The sequence below is a fragment of the Pygocentrus nattereri genome, chromosome 27 (genome assembly GCF_015220715.1).
Source record: "Pygocentrus nattereri isolate fPygNat1 chromosome 27, fPygNat1.pri, whole genome shotgun sequence".
Lineage (NCBI taxonomy): Eukaryota > Metazoa > Chordata > Actinopteri > Characiformes > Serrasalmidae > Pygocentrus > Pygocentrus nattereri.
In genome coordinates this window covers 15,481,523-15,494,955 of record NC_051237.1, presented here as the reverse complement: position 1 = coordinate 15,494,955, position 13,433 = coordinate 15,481,523, and the positions used below count along the sequence as shown (strand labels likewise).

Sequence of the window (13,433 nt, the reverse complement as noted above, 5' to 3'; positions counted from 1 at the left end):
ATTATTATTAGTAGTAGTAGTAGTAGTAGTATAGTATTTATGTATGTATTTATTTATCTCCTTATATATTTACATATGATATATATTTTCATTTTGGCAATTTACTCGTGTCCAATTCCATCCACTAAGCTAGTACTACCAGCACTGGTGGGGGGGGGTTAACGCTAGCACATGTACTTTTTATTTTTTGCTGAGTTTAACATAAAGAAAATAAATAAAACACGAAATATAACATGCCATAACTTTTGCATGTTCCACAATTAACTTCCAATTCTTTTTTCCAATATGTTAAGCCAACGAACAGTAGTTGTATATTAAAATGTGCAGTAGTGTGTTCTCTGTTAAAAACAACTAAAAATGCAATGTTAAAGCAAAAAAAAATTAAAAGGAATTAACATAAACAAACAAATCTTATTTTGCTGTGACATGCTTTTGTCCTATTTTGGGTTGGAAATGTTTACAGAAATCCCATAGTTATAGTTGTTGATTAAACTGGAATTTTGATTACAATTACTGATAAAAAATTAAATTTTGAATCTCACACATTTTGTGAGTTCAAACTATAAAAGCACTTAAAGAATGAAGAGAAATACAGCTCAGTCATAAAGTACTGAAATCATGTGGTGTAAACGCTAATACAATATTGATTTTATGGGATTTCCGTAACCACGTTGATGATACTTCAGACATCGTTTTAAGGCCTTAAATATGACTGATTCTCTAAATTATGCAACATCTTACATTCTGCCCTCTGTTAAGATTTCATCTCAGCAATTTACTGCTCACAATTACAGTTTTTAAAAGTACTTTGTATGTACTGTATGTACTGTGCTTGTTTTAAGTGTCTTGCCTAAGATGTACAACTTTGCAGCCATGTTTTGTTTTCCCAATGCTCTGTTTGCTCCTGTGTGGTCATTCAACCAATGGCTTAAAGGCTGTAATGTTCTCACATACTTTTCCAGGGTGCTCAGTAATTGCCACTGGCAACTACTTGCAGCTCATAATTGCATCCTCAGAATGCAAAAGCCATTGTTGCTTTTGATTTGTTGGTTCTTTGCCTTGGAGTGATTTTCAAATATCCACACCAGATGATCCCGCTTGGGCACAGATACCATATCAAGCTTTTCTCTTTAATGAAGTGTCTCCTTATGGAGTAGCCAGTTGTCAAACATGCAAATGAGAAGACATCTCCCCACAGCTAGAAAAGGTAGAGACTCAAGAGACGGCTAGTCCGCATGCTTCTCCAATTCATATTCAGCACCATGCCTTATGATTCTGAACTATCAAGTTCTGTGCAAACAGTTTAGAGTACATAAAAAGAGCTTTACGCATAAACAGTATTCGCTTTGCTATTCTAGTCTACACACTTCCATTTCAAAGGTAAACAGAGAGAGAGAGCGACAGTTATTGTTTGTAGGGCAGGTATGGTAATGTTATTAAGAGAGTCAATGTACTGCCTTTAAACCTTTAAGGTTTAAAGACTGTAGTTTAAGTGAGCAATAAAGACCTCACTGTGATATAACCCCAACATTTCAGAAAAATCCAGCCTTTTCTGTTATTGAATTTACAATCAAGTGCTCATTCGGCAGCTGCAGCCCGCAGAACTGTGCTTACAGCATCGAAGAGCAAGGAGAAGTGAGAGTTGGTTTGGTTGAGTGCACCATTTATATATTTCAACAAAGTGGGCTGTTTTTGGGCACAAAAATCAATAAAATCCTCAAATCAAATAAATAAGAAATGCCAACGTTAAATGATAGACAGTTGTTGGTCCCTTGGAGGCCCTTCATACATGCTGATGCGATGGATCTGCTCACGCTTTACAGAACTGTCCGTCACAAGTCTATGCTTAGATACCTGAGATGACTCATGACGTTGAAGAGCCACTGAGACATTAATAATGCATGTGTTTAAATGGCTCATTTCTGCAGAGTTAAAGAACTATTGACCCCTCGTCCTTTTTACCGTCTAATCACTTTCCGAGAGCCCTGGCAGAGCCGTGTTCTTTGATGTGCTGAAGGTTAGGATTGATAAGTACAGACACTGTAACACTTCAGATCTAAACAAACATCAGGGACAATGTCTTATGAATACCTGGAAATGGCAGCACATGCTTAATTGTTCATAAAAGCTTTCCCATTTCTCTCCACCCATCAAAGCCCAACATTAGCCAGCGGATCAGAATTACCCCCTACTCCCAGCCCCCTACGCATGCACATTTATCTCTAATAAGTGCTTGTTTTTGCATTATAATGGATGCACTTCTATCCTAAGATGAAAGTGAGGCTTTTTGAATTTTCATGATAGTTAAGCTCGCATTCCCTGAGGGGAGCCTAGTACTAATGCAATGTGAGTATAATAAGTACTGATAGACCAAGACCATAATGCAGAACACAGTGGAGAGCCTTGTGGGAGTGCTGACTCGCTGGAGCCCTAGTGGATTTTCTGGCAAGGGTGTGATTATTTATTTAGATTCAGAAAACAACTGCAGAGTTGACGAGCCTTGCTGCAATTCAGCAAATAAATAAAAAAGTGATTCGTATTCGCAGTATGTACAGAGGACACATGTGAATCTTTACCTTTAAGTATTCATGGGTAAGAAATGCCCAAAAAAAAACCGCACTGAGCTTTGGTCTAGTTTTAGCAGAGAGTGCTACTAATGATTTCTGAGAGCCAAAACCTACATGACTATAATTTGTAGTTCATTTTTATTTAACAGAATAGTTGTATATATACTGTGCATGTGTGGTTAGATATTTAGGTAGATACAGCTAAGATCTCCCATTAGTTAGGAATTCAACAGCAGAACAGAGGCCTTATTCCACCAACATAATTAAGAAGTGACAGTGGAATAAACAAATTTGATTACAAGGCTGGGTCCAATTTCTAAAGAAAAATGTCTCTGAAGGCCTTGTGGGAAGCTTTTGGGAGTTTTTGATTGTGTTGACATTTATTCAGTCTCAAGGTCTAGCTCTAAAAGTCCTGGGTTTTAGTGACTCATTGCTGAGTGACTATCAAGTGTGTTTTGGTCTTTGCCTTTTAGTTAGGCAGTGGCTTAAAACACAAGATGTTGGAAATTAATTCTGACTTATTATTACATGTTTGCTCATTTGCTTCTTATTGGAGGAATTAAAGTGTTTTGTATTTAGTTTTCTTTCTCTGGGGAAGAAGCACACATCTGAACCACAAAGACTGAATTAGAAAAATTAGCCGCATACAACCGGTCCTACTTGGCATTGCTTGATTTAAAGCCATTCGGGCATCGTAGAGATGCTGAATAAAATTCTGAAAACCATATTCAATGTCTACATTCCTGTTATCATTGGAGCTGCTTCACAGCTCATCAGGAATGATAATTGACAATGACAAAAATATTCCTAGGAAACGATATGCTGCGGACAGGCTACAGTGTAGAGTGGCTACATTTATGAAAATGCTAGGGTTTGTGATCCAGCTCCACATACCTAAATAGGTAGCTAATCAGAGTGCCAAGAACTCACTACTGCAATTCACTGTTGATTGATGATGTTAATGATGAGCTCTTGACTAATGACTGTGCTCTTTATTCTGAAGCCATGCTTAGCAACTGCATTCTTCCTTCACAGACACAGAGATGAGCATGGCAGTAGGCCTCACTTCAAACCAGAAGTTCCAGAACCGGCTGCTCAAAGAAGGAGATTACACAACTGCGCTGAAACTTGACAGCATCCCATGCTGTTCCAGATGTAAGATGGTTCTTCTTATGCAGGAGGTCACCGGTCGAGGTAAGTAACATGACCTTTATTCGCTAATGAACTGTTGCTCACTTTTACAGGTCGTGTGCTGCAGAGAGGTCTTCTCTAGCCTGGGCTATACTTTAGTAAAAATATGCGGGGCACATGGATACGTATGGTAAATAATGCTCACCAAGGACAATATTATATACCATTATGTTACACCAGGGACAGTGAGAAGACATCCAGAGACTAGCATTTCACCAAAGTACAGGCAGAGGAGCATCTAACACTTTCGCAGATGCCATGTTTAGAAGCACGCTGATAAAACACCCACAAGGTTGGCAGGTCCTGTGTAGACCTTGGAACTGGAGCTAATATAATACCTTCCAGGTATTAAGTCCAGCAGGAAAGGCGTTTATAGCATGGCAGTTTACCAGATTCAATCCTGTGAAACAAAATGAAGAGTTGGGCCCAATCCCATTTCACCCCTTGCCCCTACCACCTGGCCCTTTGCCCTCAGTTTTGTGCGTTCACGTCTAGGGTTAGGATGTCGCAGTTTTTTTTTGTTGAGATAGAGGAGTAGGGCGAAGTGTTAGGGCTATATGGCCCTCCAAACGGAGTGATGTGAGAGAAAAAAAAGGAAAAAAAGCAAGATGGCTGCATGAGCGACCAAAGAAACCCATAAATGTAAGTATTTTCTCTGTTAAAAATTACGATAACCACTGTATTATCTTAGTTTAGTGTTGTAATGTATTATGGTCGTTTTCTTCATAACAAGCATGAAAAAACGCTAATAGCATGCTAATGTTTCGGTAGCTAGCGAGCTCATTTTCCCGTTCCACCTTAACGAGTGCAGCAGTATTGATGTGTCTAAAGCGCCAGGATGGAAGTGCAGCACCATTTGGTTCATCAGATTGAGTGGGAAAATTCGAACAAGAACCTGGTGAATAGTTGACTTCAGCTTCGTATCACCAAATAATTAGCAGTGGGCGATAATAAATAATTGTCTTATACCCAATACTAGAAAGCATATGATGCCCTAAATGTAATTAATGCCCAGCAGTTGCTGAACCTTTCCTTTCTCTGCCATCACTGAAGACAGGCTGGGTCGCCCACAGAGCACTGCTAGTAGCCTGCATTTCATAGGGCAAGATTTCAACTACTACCCCTTGTATCCCCATTCCAGGGGGGTAGGGTGACACTCGAAAACCAGTGGTAGGGGTAAAAAGAAGAAATGGCATTGGGCCTTGGCATTGCAGCTCAGTCTCACCCTGGTCATGTAAATTTGCAGGCTGTAAACTGGACACAGCAATGTGGAATTTGAGAGGCTCTTGTGATGTAGTTCTGTTTCTATTTCACTGTTAAACAGGCCACAAAATCATACATCCGTACAATATTCCCTTTATTGAAATTCACCAACATCACTATCATATCTTAAATATCAAACATAACACTCTGTACATTTTACTGAAGGAGAGTAAGACATAAATGTAAGGCAGTCATTACAAGAGCCATAAGAAGATTGTAAATTTTTGATGTTTTCCATAGAAAGTGCTAAGACATGATATGAGCCCATGTGTTTTCATGTGACTGCTAGGTAAACATGGCAGAAGACTGGGGATGTCAGTGATGAAAACCCCAAGAATCAGTGCAATTATAGACACAGCCTATGTAAGAAGATCACAAGCAATAGAAAGCAGACATATGACAGAAGGGAGGAAATCACAAGTGTCTTTCTGAAAGGCAATTTGCTTGAAGAGAAGTCAGAATTATTTATATGCCAATATAGAATTTTTGAGACGTTAAAGTGCATTACTGAAATTACTGGCTGCAAAATTCCACAAGATCATTAAATTATTACAGAAACATTGTATATTGCAACATGCTCTGATGGCCAACCTTTTATACAGTGATAATAGATACTTGCAGCTTTGAAATAATACATTAACACAAGCATGTAAACATGGTAATCACAACAAAACCAAACAAACAAAAAAAACACAATAATTATACCAAAAATGTATTGGACATTTGTTTACTTTTGTCCTTCAGGAAAGCAGTTGAGGTAACCATTGTCTACAGTGTTCCACGCTAGACCACAGTCATGTCCAGTAGCTGCAGTCCATTGGTTTCACAGTTCAGTAAGGCTTTCTGTATAGCACCTTTGGCTGTGCTCTGTATTCTCATGGCTGGTTCTGGAAGGGTAATGTTATGTCCATTGTAGCGTCCTGTGACTCAGTAAGTGGACGGTCGACCATCTCACGCTCGTTCTGTCTGCCGTTCTCCTCATTCATGTGTGATACTTCAGTGGATCCACCTTCGAAGCCAGGCACGGTGTTGGCCACATGAACCACGTGCACCTTGTTGCGGCCCTTTTTGCTGAGGATGCAGCTGAAGACTTTCTTAAAGCCCTTGCGGAAATGCTTGGACACAAGGGCATAGACGATGGGGTTGAGGCAGGAGTTGGCGTAGGCCATACAGTGCGAGAGCAGCCTGAACGCGTAGGTGGTCTGGTTGAAGGGGAAGTCTCCGTAGAGGTAGCAGAGGATGACCACGTGGTAGGGCAGCCAGCAAATGCAGAAGAGCACGGTGACGATGATGATCATCTTGGTCACTTTGCGCTTGGCACGCTTAGACTCGGACATGCCATCCAGAGGGTCCACGGCTGTCCACAGGTACTTGATAGTGCGTGTGTAGGACAGGCTGACGATGAGCACGGGGATGACGTAGCCAAACACAAAGGTGCAAGTGTCCAGCACCTTGCGGTTATGCTCTTCCCAACCAGGAACACACACGTTACTGTTCTCGAAGTCGATGAGGTCATAATAACTCAAGTAAGGGCCGGCAAAAATAAGAGAGAGACCCCAAATTATTACCATGGCAACGACTGCATTACAGGGCGTTCGTAATTCTCTGGAGCGCAGGGGGTATCGAATGGCCAAGTATCTGCAAAATGAGAGATGGACATTATTTCATTATCTTCTTTTGACAAAGATATTATGAGAATGATATGTCAAAAAAGTCAAAAAGAGTAAGATTGCTTTTAACCAACAGCTTTCTGTAAGTTTGAGTTCCACAAAAGTTCATTGTAACCCCACGACATTAATGTGGTGGTAACATAATTTCCGGGGAGGAAATAAGGTTGTGTTGTTCGTCTTCACTTGCTGGGGAGGTAATTGCCAGTGGCAATTCACAGTGTCCATTGTGTCTGGCACAATTTTCCCCACCAAGTGTGGAAGTGTCAATTTTTTTCCCCCTTACTCCAAAGGTAAACACTCAGAGAAGATGGAGGGTATTGCCCCTATGGCTGAAATCTGATAGCACCTCATTTCACCAGGCTGAGGGCACAACCTTTACAGATCAGTGCTGTTGTTTCAGCTGTTTCTTTTTCCCTTTACATTTAAGGTCAGCTACTCACCTCATTTGAGGTCAGTCTGATTGCTTAGTTACTGTTACTCTTGAGTCCTTTCCTAGACTTCACCTAGCAGCGAAGACCAGCATGATTCCTAATATGCATAATGTCACATAAAACAGTGTTGTATGAAATATGAGTAAAAGTTTGTGTTGAGTGGATTTGGCGGCTATTTTAAAGGTCTTGTCTAAAGAGTGGACTAATTGACTCCTAGGAGGAGGTGTTTCGTTAACCTGCTGTAATTGCTTTTCACCTTTACACCTTTAGGACTGTCTTTAGAAAGCAGCAGGTGCCCAGTTCATTAATTGGCCCTCATGTGGATAAAACATTTGTGTTGTTCCAGGTTGAGGAGACTACTGATAAAATGTGGTATATGAAGATACTTGTGGCTAATAAAGAGCTGCTAATATGTATAACGTGTATAAAGCAGTAGCTGTCAGTTTAGTTTGCTCACACTAAATAGCTGAAGATTGAACTACACCATTATTATATTGTGACAAAATGGGCAAAGATCAGGGTATTTTAAAAGGGCAGTCAAGAGAACAGCGAGAAACACAAACATCCACTCTCACTTACTTTACTATATTCATACTGGGATTTATGGAAATGGAAAAGTTTGTGTGAGTAGAGCAGATATCTGAATAAGTAGATTTTTTTTTTGAAAGAAGTAGCGTTACTGAGTTAAGAGAAAATGAACCAGGATAAAATATGGTGTCTGTGTGCTGCTGCAGGTCTCCCTGTATAGTCTGAAATAATCATTTAAAACTCAGAGGCATCAGGTCGGATGTCGTCAGAGTTTTCAGGAACACATCATATGTCTTTATATATTAACATCACACATACTGGCTCGAAAAAGTAGGTCTGATTTAACACCTTATTTTGGGGGCAGTTGTGGGCTGGAGGTTAGGAAACTGGCCCTGTGACCGGAAGGTCGCCGGTTCAATCCCCAGTGCTGACAGTCTGTGACTGAGGTGTCCTTGAGCAAGACACCTAACCCCCAATTGTTCCCTGGGCACCATGCATAGATGTGTGTATGTGGTGTTTCACTTCACGGATGGGTTAAATGCGGAGGTGGAATTTTCCCCGTTTGTGGGGTTAAAAAAGTATCACTTAACTTAAATAAAAAACTATACCAATGAAGATATGATGACAATAGTAGATCATTCACTTACATCTTGACAAGCTTTCTTTCTTTGTTCCCTTTAGTCAAGTTCTCTTTGAATACTGTTTTTTTTTTGTTTTTTTTTTTAACGCTCTTGCAATCATCAGATTTATCCACTCGAGGGAGTGGTTCGAAACACAAGCATTACATGATGCACTTCTACACATGCAATTACACATTTACACCAGAGGGATCTCCAAATCCCCAAATCTTACATAGTGCAGATTTACTTATCAGTGATATTGTCAGTATTTTAGAGACATAAATGAGAGAAGGACTGTTATGTGGATTTAAGGGAAGTGTTCAAACATTTGTATTAAGCATGAAAGTGGTCAGGCACACCAACTGTTGTTATCCAAATCTGGCACAGTCTTTAACTAGATCATTAAAACTGAAGACATTAATGCTAGGAGCATATTAAATCATCAGCATATTAAAGTTATATTGGGTTTTACTCTTGTGTGCAAAGCAAGACAGTAGAGTAGGATTTGTATTTTTCTATGACAAGCTTTACGAGTTTTGGGTGACTAGCAAGCCGGTCTCTCCTACTGCACTTTTTTCTCGTTGAACTGTTTGAATGATGTTTTGTACATGTCCCAGTGGCCCTCATCCATTATAGCAAAATTCAGGGTCGGCTACAAATATTTAATTAAAAATAAGAGTCCTGGTGCTGGAGGACATTGAGAAAACTTTGCTACCAGAAAACTTTGCTATAAAGTTTACTTTAGATTCGATCTGCTGGTGGTCATAAGCTGAACTACTTTCTCCCAGCAGAGTAGGTGGAAGCATTCTGATCATCTAGCTATCTGAAAGAAAGTTTTAGGGTGGCAACCAGACAACCAGCAACTCAGAGTCAGGCAGAGGCAGTGCCACTCTGGCCACCCCTATAGCTTCACCTCTGATGTAAAACGAGAGTGAGCATGGTGAGCTAAAAACATAAAACAGACACCTTCATAGTTAAACTACTTATATTACTCCAAAACATCATGATTAAAATAAACAACTTGCTGCAAATGTACTCAAACTTCTTATTTACAGCCTAATAGTTTAGTCTCTTTGAATTAAGAAGCAGCTTAGTTCATTATACAGCCATTGTATCATTTCCAGACCACCCTGTTATCTCATCTAATGTGCTATAATGCTTCTAAATAGTGAGCTGGAGTACCTGTCGACAGAGACGGCAGCGAGTGTGAAGCTACTGGCGTACATGGTGAGGTTAATGAAGAAGTGCACCACTTTACACATGAAGGAGCCGAACACCCAGCCCTCCAGCGAGTAGATGGTGGCTTGGAAAGGCACGCAGAAGATGATGAAGAAGAAGTCAGCCACGCTGAGATTGAGGATGAACAGGTTGGTGGTGTTGTAGCCCACCTGGCCGCTGCGGAGGAGCACAGCCAGCACCAGACTGTTCCCCACCGTTCCCAGCAGGAAAATGAGCGAGAAGACTACAGACACAATTACACTGGCTGGATTCAGCTGGTAGCTCTCCGAGGAGTTCCAGTGACCCATGGCTTTGCTCAGATCCTCGTGCTCGGACATTGTGTGCCTGTAAAAAAGTCATATCCGTTAGTAGGCACTGAGGGGGCTGCATTTTGAATGCATTATGCTGTTTTGCAGTTTTCATTTATTATTCGCTCAAGATATGTGGCTATGGCGTCTCATATTGAACCCAACTGGTACATTTTCATGAATTTTGAATGATGTAAAGGCATCAGCTTTGTTGCTTTTGATGACATGGCATCATGAAGGAGTTCACATCAGGACAGAAACGATCAAGATGGAGTGTGACGATCTTCATTAGGTCTGACTCAAATGGCGGTGATGTTCAGCATGAGCCATGAAAGTGAGTGCAACTACAAAGCCTGTGAGATAAAACCGTGTCAGATGAGAGACCACTCTCCTTTTTCAAACAATCACTGAGGAAACTGATTAGTTCACAGGCCCTGATACTCTTGATGTACTTGTGTTCATAAGAGATTATTACTCATATCAGAATGGAAAGGCAGTTGGATGAGATGAAAGCTGTGCAAGGTGCAACAATGTGGACTGAACATTAGATGAGTGAAAGAAAAGGAAAATCATACCAGTGCTTTTAACAGTTGAGTGTTTTCGTCACCCTCAGAAATTGATCTGTGGAAAAAAAAAGAGACCGTTTTCAATTTTTATTTCTGCCATGGACAAGTTTTCCCTTATATTTCTGGTGAATAAGAGATCGGCTCGGTGTTCTCACTTCATTTCCCACCTGTGTTATGCATTAACTCATAACAGCAGAATGTCTGTGGTGTGAAATATGAATTCCGAATGGATGTGGGGGGTGCTAGAGCCGCACTCTGGCAGTCATTTGACGCTGAAAACAAGCAGGCTCACAGCACCTCAGGCACTGAGTGAGAATCTTTTATTAAAGAATTAAGACAAACCTGGTCTGAAATATCAAAGACTCCTACTGAGGCAAGATTTAGAAAGCATGGGAGCACTTTCAAGGGTTTTCAAAGGGAATAGGATTAATAAATGAAGGGCGTTGCATCCTGTTGCAGTAAAAAAAAGTCCTTGGAGCTGCTCCAACTAGCACAAAGAAAGCACCAGGGTATATCAAAATGCACTTTACCTATCCAGTACTATGTTTGCTATAAAAACATCGAGGGTTGTGATATTAAACTTGACCTGATTTACCCACATGGAAACATTCTGAGTCATTTTGTTGGTGCATGCTTTTGATTTTAATAGCAGTTTGACAGTTTATCTCAAATGACTCATCACTGACGCTCTCCACAAGGCAACTGCATCAGTGGATGAAAGCTGGCGCAATCCTGCTGACTGGGATTCAACAAGGCTAGAAGTAAACAAGGCAGAGCATGTGAGCTGTCACGAGAGCATTCCGCACCACGTGAATAGGGATTGCGCAGAATTTTGCGTATTTGAAGAGCAAGGTTGGGGAAAGGGAGGAAGAGATGGGAAAGAGACAAGGATAGCAGGAAGAAAAAAGGAGATTTAGAATGAGAGAAGGAGAGAGAAGTTTGCCCTTCAAAACCAACCAGGTGCTCTGTCTGTGTTGCCCTCAGGCGAAGTGATGGCCAGCAAGCCTCTAGAATCTCCTCCTCACTCATGGCAATACTTAAGTCTCCGTTCACGTATAGCTACTAACGCTGATGTAAAAGGCACTCCAGCCACATGATGGAACCTAGTTATTAGATGTTTACTGCAGGTTCCCTGCTGGCAGTTAAATTCAGCTTCACTGCAATTTTGTCTTGCGACAGCTGTGTAAAAACAGTTTACCTAAGACCGTACCACCAAAACAATACTAAAGGAGGAAAAACAGACTGGCTAACTGACTGACTTTAGGTCCCCCCTGAGTATGGCTTATGTTCAGCCTCCTAGCCTGGATCCCTCAGATCTATCAGTCTATCTGGCCAGCAGCATCTGTTAAACTGAACTCAGAGCCGCTTCTGCACCGTTGCCTCAAGAGAACACGCACATAGCATATCTTTAATTCCTCCTCAGGGACTTGCCTTGAGCTGGTCGCTGTCACCTGCCCACCACAGAGCACAAAAAGAGCCGGTGTCCATATGAAAGAGGGATGGCTGATGCTCTGATGAACCACAGAGGCTGGAACAGTGGTTCCATCTTGCCATTTGACAGGTCCTCGGAGGGAAGCGCTGGCTTTCAATCTTTCAATTAAGTTCTAGACAATGGCTGATTTCCATAATAATCTGATCTGATTTTATGGTTTCATTCTTTTCCATCTCTGCCTTGGAACAGAACTCTATGGCTTATGAAAAGCTTAAAGGCATGTTGCAAATTGTGTAGCTGTTTGTAGTTCAGAAATGCACAAAGGTAACATTTTCTTTTGAGGATTCACGTACAGTATGTGCATATATACATTCAAGTCTATAGATGAAAGAAAGCTGGTAATGGGGGACAACGAAAGATCTCAGAACTAAGATCATGCTAGCGCTTGGTGGAGAAAGACTTTTGAATTCAGAACAAAAAGCACAACATCAGAAAGACCCTCACCACAGCCATCAAGACCAAACCTCGTGTTTTATGCGTGAGATGAGTGGAAATGTCTAAATGTATGTTCCAGTGTGCATGCATCACAAATCAGAACGAGTGAATTTTTATCAGGATCCTTTACTTACTCAGGCAACAGGATGCAGCATAACTAATTATCCATTGGTCAGCCCCATTGTCATGTTGATGTCCTGTATTCCACTCTTAAAAATGCTGGGAATTCTGCTTTCAATACTTCAACAGCATCTCCTTTTCTCTGCTCCCATTGCTATCCTGCTTCCCTGTGTGTTTCTCTATCCCTTTTTCACTCGCTCCCTCACTCTCTCTCTATCTCTCTCCCTCTCACATGGAAGCTCCTCCTCCACATTCTGTTCGATGTTCACACATCACTGCAGAAAGAAAGGAGAGACAGAATAAAGGTGCAGTGTTGCACTCTCTACAACACACACACACACACACACACACACACACACACACACACACACACAAACACACACACACACACTCACGGTGCATTTAGAAGATCTCAAATGCCACTCTTCCAAAATGGTTCTTGGCTTGGATAATAAAATAAATAATAAAATAAAAACAATAATAAAAACAATCCTTAACATCTCAATAATTTCTCCTAGACTGAAATGATAGAATGTGTGAAGAATTTTGCCTGCTGCTCAGGGGGTCCTTAGAAAAAGACTCATAGACTCAAGTCACATATTGTGGTCAGGTTTGCCAAATTTATCTGCCACTGAACTGCAGACAGGAATTTCATTTCTCATCCATGACTAGGAGCCTTCTCAGTTTAGATGCTGTGAAGTATCTCATGTCTTATTGCTCTCTAATACTATTTCTCTTAAGTAATGTAAGAGGAACATCTGTGACAAACGTGTTACATGAATGAAACATAGTGAAAATACAAGATTTCCTGAGACATCAAAGATCAGCATTTTGCTCCAGGGATTTAGGAAAAAGCCTTTAATTGGTATAAAACCTTTGCATCATGTGGAGATTCTAAGTTAGCTCACATTTGCACTCATCCACATCCACAAAATCTCATCCACAAAAATGGTTCTTGGGAAGGTTCTTCTGTCATTACTCCAAAGAACCACATATCATTTTTATTGTTTTTAGCACCTTTGGG

The 13,433-nt window shown here is 40.8% G+C and overlaps 1 protein-coding gene across 1 annotated transcript; it reads right to left on the bottom strand.

The window, feature by feature from the left end:
* Nucleotides 1–5,098: 5,098 nt before the first annotated feature.
* On the bottom strand, nucleotides 5,099–12,617 carry galr2b (galanin receptor 2b). Its single transcript, XM_017707463.2, has 4 exons — nucleotides 12,424–12,617; nucleotides 10,372–10,417; nucleotides 9,453–9,833; nucleotides 5,099–6,659 (listed from the first exon to the last, which is right to left on the bottom strand). The coding sequence occupies exons 3-4, from the start codon at nucleotides 9,824–9,826 to the stop codon at nucleotides 5,897–5,899; spliced, it is 1,137 nt and encodes a 378-aa protein (XP_017562952.2). The 5' UTR covers nucleotides 9,827–9,833; nucleotides 10,372–10,417; nucleotides 12,424–12,617; the 3' UTR covers nucleotides 5,099–5,896.
* Between the last annotated feature and the right edge of the window lie 816 nt (nucleotides 12,618–13,433).